This window comes from Acomys russatus, chromosome 11 (assembly GCF_903995435.1).
Source record: "Acomys russatus chromosome 11, mAcoRus1.1, whole genome shotgun sequence".
In the NCBI taxonomy this organism is placed as follows: Eukaryota; Metazoa; Chordata; class Mammalia; order Rodentia; family Muridae; genus Acomys; species Acomys russatus.
The window spans coordinates 14,277,801-14,301,926 of NC_067147.1; the positions used below are offsets into that span (position 1 = coordinate 14,277,801).

At 45.3% G+C, this 24,126-nt stretch overlaps 1 protein-coding gene across 1 annotated transcript in view; it reads right to left on the reverse strand.

The window, feature by feature from the left end:
- Positions 1-23,867, reverse strand: part of Pla2g7 (phospholipase A2 group VII) — a 37,886-nt gene extending 14,019 nt beyond the window's left edge. The window contains exons 1-4 of the mRNA XM_051152932.1: positions 23,731-23,867; positions 6,897-7,036; positions 1,542-1,663; positions 1,009-1,159 (exon numbers count right to left, since the gene is read on the reverse strand). Coding sequence (XP_051008889.1) covers positions 1,009-1,159; positions 1,542-1,663; positions 6,897-7,002 — 379 coding nt within the window. The 5' untranslated portion in view covers positions 7,003-7,036; positions 23,731-23,867. The remainder of the gene's footprint in view (positions 1-1,008; positions 1,160-1,541; positions 1,664-6,896; positions 7,037-23,730) is intronic.
- Positions 23,868-24,126: the final 259 nt, after the last annotated feature.

Consider the following 24,126-nt stretch of genomic DNA (forward strand, 5'->3'; position numbering starts at 1 on the left):
AGATGTTGGGAACAGAAAGTCTCCCTTGGTATAAAGTGCAGATATATTAAATAACAGCTGCCTCAGACAGTAGGAGAGAAGTGGGTCCTTTGGGAATGGGTGGTGAGCTTTTGTTGTTGTTGTTGTGTTTTGAGACAGGGTCTCTCTGTGTAGCCTTGGCTGTCCTGGACTCACTTTGTAGACCAGGCTGGCCTCAGACTCACAGAGATCCACCTGCCTCTGCCTCCCCGAGTGCAGGAATTATAGATGTGCACCACCACACCTGGCTGTAAGGTCTCTTCAGATGAGTGTCAAGTTAGCTGGCCTTGGCTTCTATTTTCTATTTTTGTCTGACACAAAAGATACTTGTGTGTGGTGGGGGGTAATAGTCCCACCGGACAATTTGCTACTGTGACCACATTGTGGCATCTTTAAGAGGATGTAAGAAGGGAGACTGAGGATCAGGCATAAGAAGCTATTAAGAAAAGTCTGGCATCCCCAGCCCAGCCCAGCCCATCAAAATCAGAATGCGTAAAATGATAAAGAGCCCTTGCTTCACTCAGTGTTGCCTAATTCCTTAAGAAATCCTTTCTTTCTGGCGAGAGGGATCACTCAATTGATGAAGTGTCTGCCTTGCTGATGGAAATCACCTGTAATCCCAGTGCTAGGGAGGCTGAGCAGGGAGGCTCCCCGGGGCTTGCTGGTGAGCCAGCCTAGCCTAACTGGTGAGCCCCAGGCTACTAGGAAACCCTGAATCAAAGGACGTGGACTGTGTTTTCTGAGAAATAACATCTCAGGATGTCCTCTGGCCCCTACATGAATGCACACTCATGTGTATAAGAACAGGCATGCACAAACACCCGCACAGTTAAAAAGAAAAAGAAAAGGAATCACATCCTTACCATCTTAGGAGAAAAATCTTATGTCTTGTAACTCTTGTTTCTAATATACATAGACATATGTTATATCCACATGCATATAAACATACATGTGCATATAACTTCAGAACAGGACCAATAGAAATCTTACCATATAAGAAGTCCAAAATGTTGCCTACAATACTCGGTGTTCCAAGAAATTTACTAAGGCCAAAAAAATATTCTTTGTTCGGGATCCAAACAGTGTCAAAGCGATCTTGACCTTGACTTTGAGCTGGGTAATACAAACGCAAGAAGATGCTCTGTTGGGAAATGGACATACTCTCAGTCAAATGCAGTCCAAGTAGTACAGTGCCTTGAATATATTATTACCGGGACCCAGATCCCTGTCTTCTCCTAAGAGGTCCAAGGAAGTGTTCAAGGTTCTAGGTGGCTGAATACAACCACAAAAGAGAAAAAGATGGAATAACCATGCCTTGAGTAGAAGAAAAATCTGAGAAAAAGATAAAATTCATCAGTCATAGGCAATAGTTGTCTATAGGCAGCAATAAACAAATAAAGAATGGCACAGTATTGAAAGGCGTTGTGCCAGGAATGGCCTATTCATCATTCACAAGTGAGTTCAAGGTCACTAGAGAGCAAGGGCAAGTCCTTAGGGCTTAAGGATAAGAAGCAAGGCGTTACCTTATTCGTGTAACCGAGCATCAGGTCTGTACAACCGACGGGGTAGGATCCATTTCCTTTGGGAATTTTGCTATGGCAGGAGCTGGCAGCCGACATCACCTCTTTAAGCTTATGAAACCATACTGAAAAATAGGTTCATGTGCTTTCATGTAAATACATGACAGTAACCCAGTCACGTCAGGCTTTACTGTGCTAGAAGATCAAAGGCAATGAAATACAGCTGATAGTTCCTGGTCTCGTGTGTGTGTGTGTGTGTGTGTGTGTGTGTGTGTGTGTGTGTGTGTGTGTGTGTGTGTGAATGTGGAGGCCAGAGGTCTATGGCATCTATCTTCTTCAACTGTTTTCCACCTCACTTTTTTGGAGGCAGAATCTTCACTGAATCTGGAGCTCGTGGATGGGATAGGGTGCTGGGCCAATGACCTTCATGGAGCCAACTGTTTCCGCCTCCCCAGTGCTGGGGCTTTACAGGGTGCTGTTTATCTGAACTCTAATCTTCACAAGTGTAGGGCAAGCACATTACTGATTGACCCTTTTCCCCAGTGCCCTCTCAGTTCTCACCCTCTCGAGGGGCCTGATTTGTACAAACCATGTAGGGGGCTCTGGGGAATAAAAAGATGGAGGTAGAAGTGTCTTCTGGCAAGATGCTTGGAGTGTCACCCAAGGGACTTGTCTCCAGCTTCTCTTTCTCTACAAGGTGTATGAAATATAACTTATATCTGCTTCTTTTCTGAACATGGACCTCTCACACTTCAGATTACTGTTTACACTGAGCATGTGTGTGCATGCATGTGTGGGATGTGTGTGTGTGTGTATGTGTGTGTGTATGTTGAGACAGAGTTTTTCTATGTAGCCCTGGATGTCCTGAAACTCATTCTGTAGACCAACTGCTGGCCTCAAACTCACAAAGAACTGTCTGCCCCTGCCTCCCAAATGCCGAGACTAAAGACGTACAGCACTACGGCCAACACAGCCACACTTCTTGCACATCTGGACCTGACATCTTTGCATAATGCTATCAAAGCAAATCTTCCAAGATGAAACTAAATGACCATCTCCCAACTCCTTCTTTTTCACTCTCTAACTGCCCAGCTCCCCCCCCCCCACCCTACCCCAGGCCACAATCCTGGGAGTCAAACAAATCTCTACACAATCTCTATGATTTGTTCTTAATCTGGAATAATCCAGATCCCAGACATAATAATCATTTCTTCTTCAGAATCAAGAATTCTGTATGTCTGGAATATTCTATGGTGGCAAGAAAGAAGACAGCACCCAAACTAGCAACTGCTCAAGAGGTGGCCCCACTAGTTAAGTGCAGCCTCTGACCACCAGGCTCAATACGATTGTGCAGAAAGGAGGGGACCACCAATCTCCTTTGTCCTTAAGTCAAACCCATCACATGTGTTCTTTGACTTACCTACTCCCATATCCTCTTCTCTTTCTGAAGCCCAAACTCTTATACCTACAGCTGCCCTCCTTTCTAGATCAATCAAATCCATGCTTTTACTTTCAGATGTTATTTCTAAATAACAATAAAGCCAGGTTCCTACTTGTCCCTCAGCATTCACTTGACTGACACTCTGCTGCACAGTCCCTGCCAAACACCCAGAGCTGTGTGAGGTGTGGCACACGCATTGTCGTCATGCTGCATTGCTCAGCAAGGGTTGGAGTCTTGGCAATAACCTTAATCACGTCCTCCACTTGACAACTCATGTGTCAAACACCAGTCAGAGATGGAGGCTTTCAATATATAAGGCCTCCTACACAAAGCCAGCATCCTAGGAGGTATCACCTAGAGCTCTAGAAATGCAGACTCATGGTGCTCACTTTAATGCCACTGAATCAAAAAGGTTCAAAGTAGGCTGATTCAAGTTGAAGAGATGCTGCATCATGGTCCAGATCTCTCTCTCTTGGCTCACCACACTGGCAAAGCAATGGTAGGAGGCGGCTTTGAGGGAGGGAGACGGTACAGCGGAGTGGAGCTCAGGTAGTTCTGTTTCTGATACCAAGCTATGATACTCTGACCTAAACAATTGAACTCTTCTCTCTGGTGCCCAGTGGTAGAGTCGGACATAAAAGCCTTAACCAGCTTGCATGATAATCAGGCAGATGAAGGCGGGTAAAGTGAATATGTTCACTGACTCTGAAGCTTGTAACTGGCAGTCAACTGCCATTGCTCCTCCCACCCCACCCCCACACGCACTTTCCAGAGCTGGTGAACGCTCCCTGGTACCAGGCTGGGAGGTCCTATACTTAAGGGCTTCTGCTCTCCTTCAGGGCCCATTCAAAATTTGGAATATTTCTGATTTTTACTTTGTTTAATTTTGCCTACTAGTGAACATTCTGGGGTTTCTTTAAAATTACAAAAGGTTCTTCCGCTCCCATTTCAGGTTATCTGTGGAGTCAGGCTTCATGTAATTGGGAGGTGACAAGCTGCTCTGTCCCTACCCACAGGCAGTCATGGCAGGGCTGGGAGGTGGTGGTGTGGCGCCCAACCATTGGCTCTCACAGTTCAGCGAGGAGCCCCAGAGAATTCTTAGCTGCCTTGGAGACCTACCTGTCAACAAAGTTCCACCCCACACAAATGGATCTTAATTCCACGGAAACAAGGGAACCTCTTTTAATAACACATATCCAGACCTTCTCTACTTTAGGAGGCTGTTCACCTAGAATTTAGGAGCCACAGGTACCACACTGGGTGTGGCAAAGGGCAAGTATCTTGCAGCTTGTACATCATGTAAGCCTGCATCTGCATCTTTCCATCTATCTGCATCACAAGGAAGAAAAAGAAAGAGACTTGTTGGACCAACTGCGGCTTGGATGCCATCACTTGTGGCTCAGAATTTATTTATTTATTTATTTATTTTAGTCCTCTTGAACTTTATTTGAATAGGAACTTTAGATCCTATGGTATGCTATTCAGAATATATTTTTGGCAGTCAAATGTTCCTGAGTCTTCAGATGTATACATTCTAGGGGGAAAATGAATTCCTTTTTATACTTTTGTTGTCCTTCATCAGCATGCGGTGTATCTCTACCCATGCTTGTAAGCCTTTCCAAGTAGAGCAGCACATGCCTGTGATATCAGTGTTTGCAAGGAGGAGACTATAGGATAAATAATTTGAGGCCAGCCTTTGCCACATAGTGAGTGAGAGGTCAGCCTGGGCTACATAAGGCAGTGTCAAACAGCCAAGAGAAGGGTTTGGAGAGAGGGTTTAATGAGTAAGAGTGCTTGCTGTGCAAACGCGAGGGCCTGAGTTTGAATCTACAGCACCACACAAAAACTGAGGCATGGCAGCTAGGACCTGAAACTCCAGCCCTGCGGTCGCTAATGTCTTGGGCTTGCTGGATGTCTGCCGAGTTTCTTGTTCAGTGAGAGACCGTGTCTCAAGGGGATAAGGTAGACTGTGATAGGATAGGACACTGGACATTTCCCTCTGGTGTCCACCTGTATATAGAGGTATGGACAGTCACAGACACACACACACTTATGACGCAAATACACACTCACAAATTAAGTAAATTATAACCCAAATAGCTCTATTTTCTATATATTCATTTAATAAATTACAAAGAATAATAATCATCTATTTTAGTCTATTAACTATAGTTTTTAAAAATATTCATGTATCTACTTTGGAGCAGGCAGAATGAGTATGGCATTGGGTTAACAGAAGACTTGGAAGGATGAATAATGATTAACCCCACCCTCAAGAAACAGATTCCCAGTGATGTTTTAAGATAAGAAGATAGAAAACGTCTTTAAATTCTCACCCCATACCCATAAGAGTAAATGATAAAAAAATGTACCCTGGAAAACAACTTACCCATCATATGACCTGTCTCCATCCACTAAAAATAATACTTGAAAAGATAACCTTCATTTCTAGTAGGTCATAAGGTTCCCTGACAACAAGCTCTGCACCTTAGTCACCACTGTATCAATGGTGCCTTCGCTTCCTGGGACGTCTTAAGTGATGAATGGCCCTCTGAGATACTCAATTACCTGTGCAAATAGCAATATAAGGTGCAGTCCCTTTCCCATCGATTCCTCCGTCTCCCTAATGAGGAAGTAGGGCAAAGTTTATCTCGATGACACTGAGTTACGCAACCCCTTTTGTAGATGCTGTGGTAAGGAGTCACTCAACAAATCCAACAACTAGATCCGGAGTGAGTCCATCTGTCCGAGTGTAGGTGTAGACAACTGCGGCACCATGCTCAAGCTGTCTCCTGCCGTGCTCTCCACAGGACACAGACTGAGGTGCATGTGCATCACAGGCCTTTAAGATGAACAACACTCCAGAAGCAACGTCTTCGCAAGATGGGTCCTTCTTGGTGACACGAGATGTGCAGATTCCACACTGGCTACTCTTCCTAGTACTGTCTATATTCCCCTCCTCGTTTATTCTCTCTTCACTCAAGAGAAATAGTGACCATGTCCGTTCTCCTCTAGAGTTCCAAGTATCCACTTGCCTCCTCCACGTCTCACACTCAGGTAGAAACAGTCTTGTTCCTTTGCACCTCAAGCATCCAGATTGTTACCTTCTCACATGCCTCACCACCTCCCTGGGATCAGGTTTCTTTCTCAAGACACAAGCCCCATCCCACTCTCCTGGATCATGGTTGGAGACTATCTTATTAACTCCAAGGCAAGTAGGCTCCTACACCTGGCAGGAGTTGAATTAGGGCAGTGAAGTGGGAGAGGAAGGAGAGGAGGAGGAGGAGGAGGAAGTGTTGAGGGCATTTTCCATGGTCAGAGCAAGTTGACAGTCTGTAGGTTACAACGCACATTGTGTTGAAGAAAACAGTCTTGTTTGGGGTTGTAAAGAGAGAAGGGTGCAATCCCTCCCGACCCCAAACAAATATTTCTCTGAATATATATGCTCGTGTGTGTGTGTGTGTGTGTGTGTGTGTGTGTCCACACACACACACACACAAGGGAGCAGACATGCATGCATGTGTATTGTAAGCACTTGTTAGTGTATGCATGCACACATGCATGTTCAGGTGTACATGTATGTGTGTATACATGACCATAGGATCCAGAGGTCAATGACCAGTGTCTTCTTTGAAGACACTCTCTCTTTGCTTTTTTTGAGGCAGGATCTCTCAGTGAACCTCAAGTGCATTAACTCATCTAGGATGGTTTTCCAATACGCTTCAGGGATTCTCCTGCTTTGACTCACCTCCCTCACACTGATAACCTCTTACATCAGTGATGGGTATTCAAACTCAGGTCCTCATGCTTGCACGCGGTCACCTCCCCAGCCCCTGCACGAACACTTTTTAAAGGACTTTTCTCACACATCAAAACACACAGCATCTTGAAGTTGCTTGGACTTTGATGCCTCTTACCTGATGGCCTAAAGTCAAAAGCAGATGGGTCTTGCCAGTTAAAAGGATGCACCAGCGTGAGGCAGCAGGAGAAGCAGAAAAGCACGTGCAGTTTGAGTGGCGCCATCTTGGGAGCTGAGCAGTGGCTTCGTTTTAATGTTCTTCAGAGCAGATAATTAAAAGAAAAGAGAAAAAAAGGGCAATGAGTGTACCGAAAAGGACTTAAGTGACTGCCAGTCAGTGGGCCTGAGGTCCCATCAATGTATGTTAACAAAGAAACACACATTTTTCAGAGATGCTTTTAGATAGGTACTGAACTGACAGAATCCTTGACACTGATGGAAGGCAGAACACAGAAATAACATTTGCAGACAGTTAAATATGATTTTCTAACTGTCATTTGGTTAGAAATAGAACATCAAATCATAATAATTATAACAAATGTGTCCTCATCTTCACTATTGCCCAATGGCATGTCTTGTGCAGATAACTAGCAGCAGTTAGTGGGTTGGATAATGTTTCCATAACCATTTCTCTTGTGGTTATAACCCTCTGTTGTGGTTGATTTTGACGTAAGTGGTACTAGTGGGTGTTGGGTGAGCATCCTACCCCACTATATTTCTGAAAAGCAGAGCTCGGGGTAATATAGTTGGCCTCTGAAGGCAATTGGCACTTGAAAAATATTTCCTAAATCAATGAATTGATGAGAAGATGGGACATCAGAGCTGAGGTCATAAAATGTGGCATTATACTTAGTCCCATATGTGAACATCTTCTAAACAAAAGTTACTCATAGTTGTGCGTTAATGTCTCCCCTTTAATGTGAGTCTCCCCAGGCAAGGGACAAAGCTCACTTGGTAAAGTGCTAGCTTAGCTTTCCTGAAGGCCTGGGTTCAGTCCCCAGTACTGTATGAACTAGGCTTGCTGGCACATGCCTGTGGGCCCAGTACATGGAGGTAAAGGCAAGAGAAGTTCAGGGTCATCTTCAACTATGCATCAAGTTCAACACCAGCCCGAGTGACATGAGACTGTGTTTCAAATGTAAAACAAATACATAAAAACAAAAATGTGTCCTTTCAACTTTGGGAGGAGTTGATGGAACTGATCCAAGCTACCACTGCCTCTCATTTGAACTTTGGCAATAACTGTCTTTCTGCTTTTGTCCTAGCCATGAAGTTTAAGCCCAGTATAACTACAGGGTCACAGCCACCAAACTTCATTGGCTTCTTATGCCATAGGGCAAAGTAGTATACAAGGCTGGCCCTGGTCTGTCCTTAACTTGGACTTGAAAACTTATCCCTGTCCCCTCTAATGGCACACCTACTGTCTCCATCCTGGCCTCTATCCCACCCACCAAGCTTACCAGGTATCCTGACTCCTCCAGCCCACCCCAAAGTCTGTAAATATTCCCCCTCGACCCCCCACACACACACAGCAAAGCTCTCTGCCTTGACACCCCCAATGACTTTCATCTCCAGGAGTTTGCCCCAATATTACCCTTATAGTGACTTGTTTTCCATGTTTCAATTTAAAGCAGGACTCCAAGCTGCTTCCCCACACCTGTGCATGCCCAAGGCCATATACACATCTCCAATATTTGTTATCAATTGATATACTCTGTGCATTATTTATTATCTTGCTTTAGAAATCCAGTGCTGGGAATGTAAGAAGCCTGGACTCTACCACTCTATTGTCTTCCAAAGTCCTAAAAATAGTGCCTGGTATACAGTCAGCACTAAATAAATGTCTGTTGAAACAAATCACGAAACCTAGCAGTTTCTGGTACACGTGGTTTCTAGCGCACACTGGAACAACTCTCACAATCCACATGCATTCTGATTTTACTGACCCTAAGGAGGCACTAACTAGACAGTAACTAAATAAGTAACTCTGAGGTGCAGTATAGAGATGTGGCACCGATAACTATCACTCCTGAGTGTCCCTGTGTCCCCTGCACATCCTGCTCTCTCTTATGGCTGGAATCCAGTCTTGATACCAATTCCTGATTACTGCCCATCTCAGAAGAAGTGGCCCAAGACCCTGAGACAGTGTGTCCCCTTCCTTCCTTCCCCTTTCCAATACAGACCTCAGAAGCCAGGTGACGGCAGTGGGACTCCAGTCTACGAAGTCTAGATCCATACTCGCTAGCCAGAAAGGAGCCCTTCCAATGCGCACAGCCTTCCGTGGATAAGAAATACATTTCTGTTGTTTTTGTCGAATGACAGCATCGACATTTCCAGGGTGTTAATGTCTTTTTGCAGTATCCAATGGCTTTATACTAACACCAGATCCCAGGCACTTAATTCAAGACCATTTATCAAGTAAGTACTGTCTATACTCTCCATGATGGGAGCAATTGGGAACCCTGAAGAATTTGATACAATCACCTACAATATCTTATAAGTGGGAATCAAAGGCAAGACAAGCGTATTCAACCCAGGAAGGAAGCCATTCAGAGACATTGAAAAGGCCTTAAATGACATGGACTTCAGACCAAACGGACTTCAGAGAGATTCCAGAGGACACGGGTTGTAGTGAGACTGGACCTTGCTACCTCGAGCTAATAACATGCAGATGCCAATCAGCTGGGAGCTGTCACTGCCATGTCCTACAGAAGGACTGCACTTGTCTATTCAACTAGTTCCTTTTGAGGGGTCAGTGCTCAAGGGTTGTTTATCATTTTGATTGATTTTGTGTTGTCTTATTAAAGCATTATTTTGCTCACTAGAAAATTAACACATGATTTTTAAAAATCCAAATATAACAGAATAAAGTAAGAGAGTAAGTTTGTCTTTATAATGGTTCACTAAGTCTTTTTTCAGATGTAAATGCCACTCTGTTCTTGCTTTCTCAGGCCCTCTGACGGGGTGGGGGAGCTCTGCTCTCTGGGGCCTTAGATGCTCACAGTGGAGTAGGGCAGAAGGAAGACCCCAAGTCACAGAGGTTCCCGGAGTCTTTCCCAGGACTCTGTCCTCCAAACAGACACCACCACCATCCCCCACTCCCAGGACAGTGTTTGGAAACTGTTGCAAAGAGGCAAAATCCCATTTGTTTGTTACAGAGTTTATCACTTGCCGCATCACACGGGACCTCTATTTTTATCCTCAAAGCACCGGTCTACTCAATATAGCATGGCTAGCTCACTCATACTTTCTACATTCATTTGCACTCATACTCAGTTATCTAGTTTTAGGGGAAATTTCCAGTTACTAATAACTGCACCTTGGATAAACCCAACTAGTTACAATGCTGCTGCTGTGTGAGGCTTGATTCACTCAGTTTTGAAGGATACCCCTGTGTCAAAGCTGGGTAGGTTCCAGCAGGTGAGGTGCCTGCCCTGAAAGCAGCAGGACCTATGTTTGGACCCTAAGCACCTATGCAAAAGCATAGCGACTGTGTTGGCTGTTTCCTTATCAATGGGACACAGACGTAGATGCAGGTGGGAGAAGGGAACATTAATTGAGAAAATGCCTCCATAATGCTATCCTGTAGTCAAGCCTGTGAGCAGGATGCATAAGAAAGCAGGCTGAAGCTGGGCATGGTGGCGCGCATTTAATCCCAGCACTCAGGAGGCAGAGGCAGGTGGATCCCTGTGAGTTTGAGGCCAGCCCAGTCTACAAAGTGAGTCAAGGACAGCCAAGGCTACAGAGAAACCATGTCTCAGAAAAAAAAAAAAAAAGAAAGAAAGAAAGAAAGAAAAGAAAAAAGAAAAGAAAAACAAAAAACAAAAAAGAAAGAAAGAAAGAAAGAACAAAAAAGCAAGCAGGTGACAATGCCAGGGAAGCCAACCTGTACGTGCCCCTCCATGGCTTGGGCTTTGGTTCCATCTTAACTTCCTGCCTTAGTTTCCCTTAATGGACTGTGGCCTGGGGTATGTAAGCCTGAGAAACACTTTCCTACCCAGTTTGCTTTTGATCGTATCACAGAAATAAAACCCTAACGAAGTCATTCATGAACGCTGGGACCTTAACACTGGGGAGATGGAGCTGACAGACCAGTCAGTCTAGCCAATCAGTGAACGCTGGGTTTTTGGGATGCTGTCTCAAGAAAAAGAAAAATGTAGACATTGATAATGGTAGACACCCGAGGTCCACTTCTGGCTTCCACACACATGTGCGCGCACACACACACACACACACACACACACACACACACACACACCTACAAGCATGTACACACACACGCACACACACACACACACACACATCTGGGCACCTTTTTCATAACTTTCAACAACACACCGTACTTTATCCTAGACACCATTACACTAAAGCCTCCAGAAGTTTTCTCCAAAGGAGAATCAGATCCTGTGCACTAATCTACTTTGGCTGCCCCAGTGCCCCGGCTGCCAAGCTTCAGACAGGGCTGAGGACACAGGAGTCATCCACTTCCCAAGCTGTCCTTGGGAGCTCAGAGGCATGTGTCCTTGATGGCCCCACTACAGCTTCAGTGTGTGGGAAACAGGGAAGGCACCCTTCTTTAGAAAGCACACTTGCGGAGGAGACACTGCAGAGCAGGCAGGTCCGCTCTTGGCTCACTGCTCGTCTTATGGTGGAAGGGAACACTGGGAGGACAGCTTTGTTGCAAAGCACAGGATTCCCTGATGGGGACACACGGGGGGGGGGGGAGAACGGGGGGTGACAGTTAGGCAGCCCTGAAGTCCTGTTGGAGCTATTTCTTTATGGAACTGAACTGTGCTCTTGGGACAAAGGGCTAAAGAAATGAGAATATTTTGAAATAAATGAGAAAATAAGAATAAAAAACCACTCTTTTTATTTTTGCCTCACCACTTTTTTAGCAGTAGGGGCGGGAGAGGGCATGGTAAGAACAAGTCTAAGGTATCCCAGGCTGGCCTGGAAGTCTGTTGTGTGACCAAGGATGACGCCAAACTCCTGCCTCCACCTTCCAAGTGCTAGGATCACAGGTGTCACAGACATACACACCCAAGGAGGGGGGGCTCAGAAGATGGCTCAGGCAGTAAACCCTGCTGTGCAAGTGTGAAGATCGGAATTCAGACGCCCAGAACCTCCATGAAGCTGGACACGCTAGTGTGTGTCTGTAAGCCCAACCCTCCGACCGCCTGACGGAAGGAGAATTCCTGGTAGCCTGGACGCCAGCCAGCGTGGTGGCAAAGGCAGAGGCCACAAGAGGCCCTCTGGAGCAAAAAGGAAGGCAAGGAGCCACACCCACGATTGTCCTCTGACCTCCACACACTCATGGAAGGGGAAATGTAAACGAACACACACACACACAGAGACATACACACAGACAGCCCAGGGAGAGACAGGATGAAGCCTGCTTTCCTGTTTCTCAGAAGACCAACAAGTGCCCTGAACAATGCTGCTCAGCATCGGAGGAGACATGGACCGGGCTTTCTGGTATCTCGACTTCTTGGTTTCGGTTTTGTTTTGTTTTCACACTAGACCGGAACTCCACAAGCAAAGAAGCATTTGGCCTTCCACTCAGGCTTCTCAAGTCACAACTTTGAGTGCTATAAAACTTAAAAATGTAATATGAGATACAAGTGGCTGTCTTCTGCTCTGTGTTTAAGGTGCACAGTACTTCTGTCTGGCTTCACGAGTCACACGGCCTCTGTTTCTTACATCAGGGAGTCAGTGGGTGGCACCACTATTGATGCCATCTGACTGGGTCATGTGAATGGCAGGCTTTAAAGCCAGAGAAATGAGCCCAACACTCTGATGCAAATTAGGAAAAAAAACACCCTAATGTTGCATGGTCTTGTTTCTACTTAAAATATATAATTTCTACATGTATAGAAAAAGCAGATATGCAGAATCTCAGAATGTTTTCAGTGGTCACTTCTGAGGGACAGGGTAATGGCTGGTTTTCTTTTTGTTTTATCATGTACTTGGCATTCCCTGCCTGCTGGCAAGTCATAGCAAGCAAGAAGAGTGACCTTGGAAAGTAAAACTGCCCCATCTGAGACTCAGCAGGTGACATCAGAAACAACAGCAACACAGGCAGTGGTACCAACCTGGCATGGGAGAGGAGATGAAGATACACACAGGGAAATGGGGAGGGTGGGAAACCATCAGGAAAACTACAAGCTGGGCCACATGCCTGTCATGTGCAGCACTCAGGAGGCTGAGGCAGGGGGACTGCCACAAGTTTGGGGGCAATCTGGGCTACTTAGTGAGTTCCAAGTTAGTCTAGGCTACAGAGTGATGTCCTACATTTTTTAAAAAGCCAATAACAAGTGGGCATAGCGGCTTGGTTTTGTCATCCTATCACTTGGGAGGTGGATGTAGGAAGATTGGAAGTTCAAGGTCATCCTCAGCTGTATAGTAAGTTCCCAAGACCCGCTTGTGCTACATGAGAGGTTGTGTTAACAACAACAAGGTACAAACAGAAAGAGAGAGAGAGAGAGCGAGAGAGAGACAGACAGAGAGAGAGAGAGAGAGAGAGAGAGAGAGAGAGAGAGAGAGAGAGAGAGATTCATCAATAAAGCATCCACCTTGTAACATGTACATGTCACACTTGCTTCCAACATACTTCCCAATCAGGGAGGTTGGTGCTTCTTCTCCAAGATGCTCTTCCTAACTTCCCTAGTCAGAGCCCCTGCCTCACTGCCCACAGTGCCCACTGCAGTGTGGCTGTTCCTCTGTCAAATCCTGTCTCATGCTGTGCATGTCTCTTCATGATGGACTGCCTCACTCCTCTCATGTGGTGTGCACCTTCCTGGACCTGTCATGCTCTGAGTACTAAATAGATGGCTGGCTTCCACAGGAATGCTAAACTGTACTGAGGGAAACAAAAGAGCCAGACACTGATGGACTGCTGTCCTGAAGTTAGTGGTGTTTCCCAATGCGATTGGTGATGAGGGTGCATTCCTCTAGCATCTGGTTCACTTGTCTGTCTTGATTTGTCTATTGGCTGTTTTCTCGTTCAACTGAGGCACTGCCAATCTTTCTGAAAATATTACCCATTTTAAATAAACATGATCCAAAATTCCCCAGGTTATACGGACAAAAACAAAGCTTTCCGCTTTTCTGAACAAAGCGCTGGTAAGAACATGCAGATGTCTTCTACCTTCCAGGGGTCACTGGAGTGTGTGGGCAATAGCCACAGCCCCCAAGGGTTTTCGCAAGGGAACACAGTGGAAGCCTTCCTAGGAGGCTGTAACTCCCACAGTCTCTTCAAGCTCTGCCTGCTAAAAATAGGTTTACATTTCAGAAGTGGACATTATCTTAGAACTAGAGAGTACAGAAATGTCCACTTTTATTTTGTTCAGCCCACACAGTGCTCATTTAGCAGTCTTGAACACGGCAACATACAGAAACTCTTTTCCACAGCCACCACCACTGGCCACCACAACATGAAAATACAACCCGATCTTTGAGAAGGATGGCACCAGGCACACAGCTTCAAATGCTTAAGACAAAGCCCAGGAGCACAGCATCACCTAAGACTTTGAAACAGAGACATTTGCATAACAAAGTCACTCACTGGTGCTGGTAGGCTTATGCAGAAAATATTGGAAAAGCAGTTGTGGGGCCCAGAGATAGGCCTCAATGGATGAGAGTGAGTCCTGTGAGAGTGTGAGGACCTGACTTTCCATCCTCAAACCTATGGGATAAGCCTAGTGTGGTAATGTGCATGCCTTTGACCCCGGCTCTGCCTAAGCAGGGAAGAGAGGGTCACGAGGGCATGCTGAATGTGTACTGTGTTGTCCACTACAAAATACTACAACTGCCACACACAGGAACATACATGTACCCACAAACAAAGCACCACGATATCAGACAATTAGGATGTGTTATCGATGGGATTTTATTTAACACATTTTTAAGACAGTTCTTATGACTGAGCAAATGAGTGACATGTTTCAATTTTAATTGAAAATTATACAACAGTCATGTAAAAGTTAATGTTGAGAAAAAAGCACAAGGTATGACTCCTCTGGGAAGGCAGCACCCTGTCTTGAAGGTTACTGTTTCATCCTCCCTCTGCCCACACTTAAATCTCTATTAAGACACTCCTTTAGTACATAACACTTTTACCAATTCTTTAAGAGTTTCATTCCATGTTTTCTGATCATATTCACTCACCTCCCCCACTCCTCTACCACCTAACTCGTTCTTTCTTTCTCTCTCCTCTTTCAAGTCCATAAATCTCTTTAAGAAATTCCAACTCTGCTTTAGTAACTAAAAAGGATAATGAAATCATGTGTGTTTTTCCAGTTACAATAAAATATGTTGCTTTGATAGTGAGAATTAATTTTAAAAGAATATGAATTTTATGGCCATAGAGTGCTTATGGTTTAATTTAAAGTAAAATATCAGTACAGAATTAAGAGATAATCTCTGATTTCAGACAAAACAATGTAAGAAATAGAAGGAGAGGAAGAGGAGGAGGAAGAGGAGGAGGCTGTTCATATCATGGAGCATCAGGAAGTCAAAAGCGAAGCAAGAAGCAGAAGGTGACACACTCCTTCCAGCTAGACCCCACCCTCTACATGTCCCACCGCCTGCCAAAATAGCAACATCAGCTGGGGAGGAAGCTTCAGAAGAAGAATGTGTGGAGGTCATTTCACACCCCAACCAGGACGCACTCTGAGCCACTAGATGGCAAATTGTTAGGGCAGCCACAGAAAACTAACTGGGAACTTGTAAAGTTACCAGACACAACGCATAACAGCTTGTCTTACAACGCTGAGGTGATTTTGGAATGACTTGCAACTATCAAGAAATGTCATTGATCGTCCTAACTGTCAAGGGACTGCTCCTGACATAGAACGGGCAGAGGCCCAGCATGCTGTTAAATATCCTCAATATGCAGGCTGGCCTCGCCATATAGAGATATCCCAAAACATCAGTGATTCTGAGGTTAAGAAACTCTGGTCCACAGGAAAGCTGGAACAATGAGGAAGAAATAGAGGCTGTGGAGGTGACTCAGTCAGTAGAGTGCTTGCCTTACAAACACAAGGACTGCAGTTCGATCCCTGAGAGTGTCTGTAAAAAAAAAAAAAAAAATACGGGCATAGTGGCACACACGTGTAATCCCATACCACAGAGGGAGAGACAGACAGGAAGATGCCTCCGGCTCCACAGCCACCCAGCTGAGCCTACATCAGTGAACTCCAAGCTAACGAGACAGACCTGCCTCAAAGTCCAAGATGTACGGGTCCTAAAGAAAGACACCTGAGGTTGTCATTGTCTGCTCCCTACTTGCTTGTGTACGTGTGTGCCAATGTCCTTCACACCTGTACATACACATTAAGTGTGCATACACTCAACAAGAGGAAATGACATATTTCGTATTGTCAGATACCTGGGCAAGAAAAGGAAAACATGTTGGTAATCAGTTCACTTATAATGTCTACCTCAATTGCTATTTAAAGTTGAACACTGCTAACTGGTCTCCTTCTTGGAATGCTAAAACAAGGATAGTTTGTGCATGGAATTGGACTCACTTATCTCATCTGTATCAAACACCTTCTCCTTTTTGTTTTGTTTTGTTTTTATAATTGGCAAAACAATTTCTACTCAATATTTGCTAATATCAAAAGTAAGAAAGATAACAGTTATCCACTCACTTGGCACTATTTCTATGTCAATAATGTTAGCTTGTGAACCCAAAATTTAATCTCACATTACCTACCTCAAAGGCATAAGAAGCAAGCAACATCTGCAGAAATGTCTAAGGATGCTCCGGGGACAGTTCATATGATTCTTGTATAATCCTTTCACAACTTCAAAAGAGAACTGGGGTCAAGAAAAGGAAGCTAAATTGCAGTTCTCTTTATGAAAACAACATAGCTACTGTGGGAAAACCTGCTTCCAGGGACTGGAGAGATGAAACATGGCTGGGCAGCTAAGATCACTGGCTGTCCTTCCAGAGGACCCAGGTTGATTCCCAGCACCCACATGGCAGCTCATGATTACCTGTACCTCCATTCCTCAGGGACCTGACTCCCTCTTCAAAATTTAAAAGACACCAGGCTTGCACATGGTAGACAGACAGACATGTAGGCAAAGCACACATACTTTGAAAACAAAATCATAAATTAAAAAATAAATAAATAAAAATCCGTGCATTTGGTGTGCAAATGTTCAGGTTTTGTTCACGCCTCCACAGGAAAATCACAGAACAACGCCGTACGCTCTGTTTCCCATTTGGGGCGAACATAAGGTTGCACCGGGATTCCTTAAACACCCGACAGTGGATCTGATAAACAGGCACACTACTGAGTGATTGGTGGGCGCAGACACACGGGATGAGAGGCCCTTCACATTCTGAGCAGGCTAGGATGGAGTACAACAGCAAGGATGTCATGGCATTGCATCCTGCTACTCAGAATGGTATACAACTTGAAATTCGCGGATTATTTAGGGAACTTTCCACTTAATACTTCCCGGCCATGGGTCTGGGAGCAGTGCTGCTGTTATGGAGGTCAAAAGGGAAGGCAGTTCTGAGATCTCTGAATTGATCCTTAAAAACACGCAAATGCACCAACGCATACCTGTCGGATGACGTTAAAAGATAAGTGATAACTCATACATGAGGCAAACTGACTAGCGAGAGGAAGAAAACTGTGATAACATCTATGTGACAGTTGGCGATAATGGTAATTGACCATGCTAAGTATTTTATACAAATGACCTCATCTGCGCTCTCTCCATCTCTATCTATATCTATATATATCATATCTATATGAAAACCAAGATGGGCTTAAGTGACATGTCTGCTGTCACAGAGATAGGAAACAACTAAACCAGCCCCTGAACTTAGGCCCTGACTCTAAAACAGGAGTTCTTAACAGTATCATGCCTGGCATTCAAGGCTGACATGTCATGGGTGCAAGAGTTGACCTATGCCTGTGTGTGACACTTGTAGGAGCACCTCTGGCCTCTACCCACCAGACGCCAACAGCATACCCAACTATGCCAACCGGATATGTGTTTGTACACTGTCAAATATCCCACAGGGAAGGAAGACTCGTCATCATTTTAAAGCCACTGCTTACTTCTGCTAAGGGCTCATAAACAATCTAATTGGAAAATAAGCCCTAAAAATGTGCTACACCCCTCCCAATAAGAAGTTGGCAAAAATAAACCAATCCAGTACGACTTAAAGACACCCCAGGCTGCATAATAGAAGCATAATAACCTCTTAGCCATTTGCTAGGTAGACCCAGAGTACCTGAATCTATTAATGGAGCCTTTCAATAGTTAGCAAGGTTCAGGTCTATGCTCTGCCAATGGGGGACGTTGTGTTAAATGAGATAAGCTGGACAGGACAGCTCTGACCTGAAGTCAAAATTAGAAGCCAATAGGTATCTTAAACGAGGAAAACAGACCTATGCAGCAGAATGTGGAGTGTGGCTAACTGTGAACTAGCCACAAAACAGCATTGCCACCCCACTCCTGTAGATTGTGTCCATGTAGGAATGAGAGGCGAGTGTCACTACATCTTTTGACTGTTTTCAAGAAAAAAAAAAATGGGTGTCTACATTTACTCATAATAGCCAATGAGTTTTGAAGAATAGCAAGAAATTGAACATTCCAATTCATCACATGAGGAGGCTCCTCAGTGGTAAAGCTCTTGCAGCCCAATTATGAAGACCCAAGTTCGGATCCCCAGAACCCAGAATATATAGAGCAGGGTGTGATGCATGTAGTCTGAACACTGGAAGTTGAAAGCAGTAAGGCTTTGGAGACTGCCCATCCAGCCAATGTGGCTAAATAAGGGAGCTGAGAGTTCAGTAGAGAGACCCTGGCTCCAAACAATAAAGTGGAGTGTAACAGTGGCACATAGGCAACATTGACACATAGGCTTCCACATGTGTGAACATATGAGACATAAACTATACATGCATATAGAAAATGATAACAAAGCGAAGATTTGTGGACAAAGGAGAGACTGTAACCTCTCCCGTAAAAATGCCCCACAGGCTCCCAGTTCTAAGGAAATATGGTGGATATGTCCCAGAATCATCTTCCTGTCTTGTCATCAATTTGAGTCAGCAGAATTGAGTCCAGAATTAAACTCAGAATCTGACTCATATATAACTAATGGCATCTAGCAAGAGAATGTAACCCGCAGGCTGTCATGAGAGGATTACCACAGCATGCAGTGCAAATAAGGAAGGGGCCCCTCTTCTTCTAAACTAGGGCAGCTCATTCTTGTAAGTTGCACCTCAAAGGACATGAGGAAGGGAAGTAGGTTTGCCTCACAAGGCCGGAGAGATGTCCTGATGACCTGTCATGAGAAAGTCATCCCTTCTCTAGTTAGTAAACAAGTTCAAAAGCTTCATCTTTGACTTAGCAATCAACCAGGGAAGCCGCAGAGCCTCTGGTGAGAGAGAATGCTTCACTAGGAGAAAGCTCTTCAGTGCTTGTCAGGGCCCTGCTGGGGAATTCTGCTGCCCCGTGGGCATTTCCATTCAACAGATCCGGGCACCCTTGGACATCTGCACAGCACCCTATCCTGAACAAAGACCAGTCTGTCCTTTGAAAACATTTTCCAACATTTTTTTCGATTCCGAGTTTCAAGTATTAAATTTTCGTATTTGACTTGAGCATATTCAAGTTTCAAGATTAAATTTGCTGTCATTATATTCTATCCTGGCTCACCTAATAGTTTCTGGGGTTCTACAGACAGAAAACGTATTGTTTTGTGTTGTGTTGCGCGCTCTCTCTCTCCCTCCCCCCTCTTTCTGTGTGTGTGTGTGTGTGTGTGTGTGTGTGTGTGTATTCATGTGCACGCATACATGTACACACACAACCTCTAGAATTGTTTCTCAGGTGTTGACTGCCTGTTTTCTTGTTGTTATTGTTATGGTTTTGTCTTTTTGGTTTTGAGGCAGGGTCTCTCACTGGGGCCTGGAACTCACCACATAGGCCAGTCCAGCTAGCCAATGAGCCCACAGGCCTGCCTTTTCAGCTCAGGGGTCACAAGCATATTCCACCATGCCAGATCTTTCCTGAGGGTTCTGAGGATTACACTGAAGTTCTCACCCTCACAAGGCAAGCTCTTTACCAACTTAGCCCTCTCCTCACCCCCAAAGTATTGTATTGTCAAAATTAAATTCATTAAACAGAATAAAGAACAAAACCAGGACACTGGGATTTATTAGAGCGAAGACACACACCCAGAACTAAAATGACACAGTATTAGCAAACAGTGTTAGTAATAAGGTCTTACATACTCCTATGTGCACATTGATAATATTTTTTAAAGCACACCTGCGGCCATGGGTAGTATTGGCAGAACCATTTTGTAGGTGGGAAATTTGAGAGGGAAACACTAACTCACTTTTCACTCTATCTTCAAAAATGGCCACGTGTCCATCTGTCACTTACACCCTCTGCTAGACTTACCACAGCAAATCTAGAGCCATGCCCTGTCCTGCCTCCTCCAAACAATCCACTTTCCACACCACACCCAGAGCAACCTCTCACAATGCAGAAGTCTATGGTGCCACATCTCTGCTTAGAACACCTCCAGCTTCTTGCTATCCTCTTTGGAATGACTTCTGTGTTGCCTGACTAGGCCTGTAAGGCTGTGTAATCTAGCCTTGGCCTCCCTTCTTCTTCCTAATTGCTCCTGGCCCTCCTTTCCCTTACCTACCTCAGCCACTCTGACCTTCCAACTATGTTATCTATACACTGCACTTGATTCCCACACACCTCTTCTATCAAAAGTATTTATGCTTCAGTGGTCCCATCTCAAGAACATTTTAAAGATAATTTTCTCCTAAAAACTGAGACCAAAGAGCCAGAGAGATGGCTCAAGTAGTTAAGACCCCTCATTCTTCTTTCAGAGGGCCAGGGTTCGGTTCCCAGCACCTACTCAGTAGCTCACAACCATCACTAAGTCTGGTTCCAGGGGACCTTCAAGAGTACCAGGTATACACACACAATGCACATACATACATGCATGCAAGTTTTCATACACAAATAAAAATAAGTAACTCTTTTAAAAGGAGGGGTGAATCTAAGAAGTTGGGCTCCTGCTATCTGCCCAAGACACGTCTATGCACTTAAAAGCCTGTCCATAACATTGTACCACAGCTCTTGGCTTTTCTTCAAAACTTTTATTACTGTCAGACTCATCCTGATTTTTCCTTGATGTTTTTGCTCATCTCTTGACTCTAGAATATTTTGACACGAGATAGTGTATCTAACTTTACTGCTCACATTCATGTTCTGGTACATGGTAGAAGTATCTATCTATCTATCTATCTATCTATCCATCCATCTATCATCTATCTATCCATCTATCCATCCATATCTATCTATCTATCTATCTATCTATCTATCTATCTATCTATCAATCATCTATCCAGCCAGCATACCTATCTGTTGTCTTTCTCAGAGTTCAGGGTTGAACCAGGCTTTCTTTGCACATGTTAGTCAAGTTCTCTACCACTGAGCTATAATATACCCCCAGCCCTTGGTTATTTTTTACTGAGACACGAATTTTTCGGGTAATTCAAGTTGGCCTCAAACTCACCACATAGTCCAAGCTGGCCTTGACCATGTGAGATCCCCCTGCTTCAGTCTCCCCAGCATTGCAAATACAGGCTTGTTGCACCACATCCACCCAGCAACAATGGTTTTGACATGGATGAACGAAGGAATGAAGGAACGCAGCTTTTGCTAGGAACCAACTACCGATTAATTCAATGAGTGGTCTTGTAGTAGTGTCTCCTTGGCTGCTACGTTCACTTAAAAACAAAAGCCCTACAAGTCTGTGAGTCTGTTCTGTTACCATAAGTCACTATCGCACTAGCAGGGATGTCAGGGCACAGGTGGCTGACACTTGATAGAGAAAAGAGGTAGGAACCCTCCTTCTGTCCATGTCAGCAAACCACAGAGCTTCCTCAAGGTTCTAGAACAATACAATTGAGGACCAAACGTTCCCTCACTCAATTTCTTTTCATTCAATACTTCCTCAGGCAGGCTTTACCTGATGGAGATGTCTCTGTGTTTTTTAGTGTCAGTGGGTCAGTCACGAATTGTGATTAAATTTCAGGCTTAAGATATTGGCCTGGGGCCGGGGTGGGGGAGGGGCGCGCTGCTCCATGGTTAAGAGCACTGGCTGCTCTTCTAGAGGACCTAGGTTCAATTCCCAGCACACTCATGATGCAAAGACTTAAAGGCAGCACCCAGTATACATAAAATAAAATATTTCACAAAAAGATATAGCTGGTCGTGGTGGTGCACGTCTTTAATCCCAGCCCTCGGGAGACAGAGGCAGGTGGATCTCTGTGAGTTTGAGGCCAGCCTGGTCTACGAAATGAGTCCAGGACAGACAAGGCTACACAGAGAAACCCTGCCTCAAAAATAAAAGACAAAGCAAAACAAACAAACAGAAGACATAAGATTGGTTAAGTAGCTTGGCACGTACATGGGGGTCATTCCCTGTGCCCCACAGCCCATGAGGGGTGCCTTAGGCCTAGGATCCCACAACTCAGGACACTAAAACACCAAAGCCAGAAGCTCAAAGTTATTCTCAGCTACATAGCAAGCCGAAACCCAGCCTGGGCTACAGGTACCTTTTCTCAGAAGAGTGAAAAGTTAAGGACAAGAGGGTCTCCCTCAAGGAAGTCCTTCCCAGGGACCCCCATCCCAAGTACCCCAGGGGCCCTTCTCTTAATGGTCTATGCTAAAGCAGTCTCAAAGAGGGTACTGGATTGTGTTTGTTTATGTTGCCTTATGACCTAGGTGAGCAGATGAAGAGGAAATGAAAGGCTAGCTGCCTGGCTGGAAGGGAAACCTAGACCAGCCCTTCTCACCTCACAGGTGTGAATTCTCAATTGCTTAGCTAGTGGCTGAGGCGTATTAACATCCCTCCTCACAAGCACTCAGTGGTCAGTGTGTTGAGCCTTCTTCTTCAGCCTCAGTGTCCCTGAGGTCAGCGACAGTCTGCAATGACAGACCATGGTACTTGCTCAGGGATGCTACCAGCACATAGCGAGGAACAGGTTCTGTGCACAAATACCTGCCTGGATGCTGACGGCTTCCTCCAGGCCTTCTCTTTCTTTTGACTCTGCTGCCCCGACTCAGAAGTTCAGTGTGACTATAAAATTTGCTTGTCGGCCTCCTTGCTTCAGGGAATACATTTTCCCCCAGCTCCTGCTCCTCCACCAGTCCCCAGCTCTGCATTATCATTTGGGTCAAAGATAATTTGTGCAAGTCTAATTTGGTAACCTGTGCTGCCCAAACCAGATTCTGTGTGCCCTTTGGAGGTGACAGCTCCCGCGTGAGTAAGTGTCAGACACACCTATCCATTCTTCCTTCCTTCCTTCCTCCAATCCGGCAGTGATTCCCATGGCTCTGAATGGAAGCCTCAAAAGGACCATGTTGTGTTTTCTAGTTTTGTTTGGCTTTGTAAAAAAAAAAAAAAAAAAAAAAAAAAAAAAAATCCAGCCTTGAGGGTGGGACAACCAGCATTTCATCTCGGCAGCAGCAGGATGCTCCAAGCAGGAGCAGTAAGTATTGCTTTATTTTTATTATTCTATTCACAGACTTCTTAGACCAGGGATACGCCTCCTCCTCCTAAGTAACTGTGTGAGGTTTCCAGAATGAAATCCAAGGACAAAATATTTCCCTACTGCGCCCGGTTCACCTGCTGCCCTGCCCCCCTTAGTACTGGATTATTAGGGTGGCTTTCTGGGAAGTAACCCTCGTCTCCGCGCAAAAATTCTGGAGTCCTGTTTCTGGGGGCTTCCGAGGTCAGTCCTGGACCAAATGTGGGCGCTGTTGTTTCAGCGCGACCTCTCTCCAGGCTGTGCTTCCGTTCCCCCACCCCCACCCCCGCCGCAGTAGCCCAGTGCCAGCCCCACAAGCCCACAGCCCAAGTCTCTCGCTGTCCTAAAGCTCCTTACCTGATCAATGCGCTGAGTTAGTCTCGGGTACCCGGTGCCGTGAGCCCACCAATGGCACCAGCGTGAGCCAAATCCTAGCACGGCAGGTCTCCAGACAGTCGTTGCCCACGGAGATAGGTTAGCTCAGAGGTGGTCTGGGCGCCCGGCCTTTAAAAATCTATCCTTAGGCTCGACCCTCCCCTCTTGGGTTGCAGTGCTAGAGGGACAGGGGAGGAGCTTGTGGCCCAACCTCTCATCAGCCGCGAGCTGCTGCGACTCTGGCTTACACAGTGCTCACCCCAGGGCGGGCCACCACTTGGACCTCCTCAAGCGCCCACGCGAGGATCCTGGCCGTGCCTGGGGCGTTGATGGGCTCCTAGGTTCCTAGTCCGACACCCGATTCTCACCGGGTCCGTC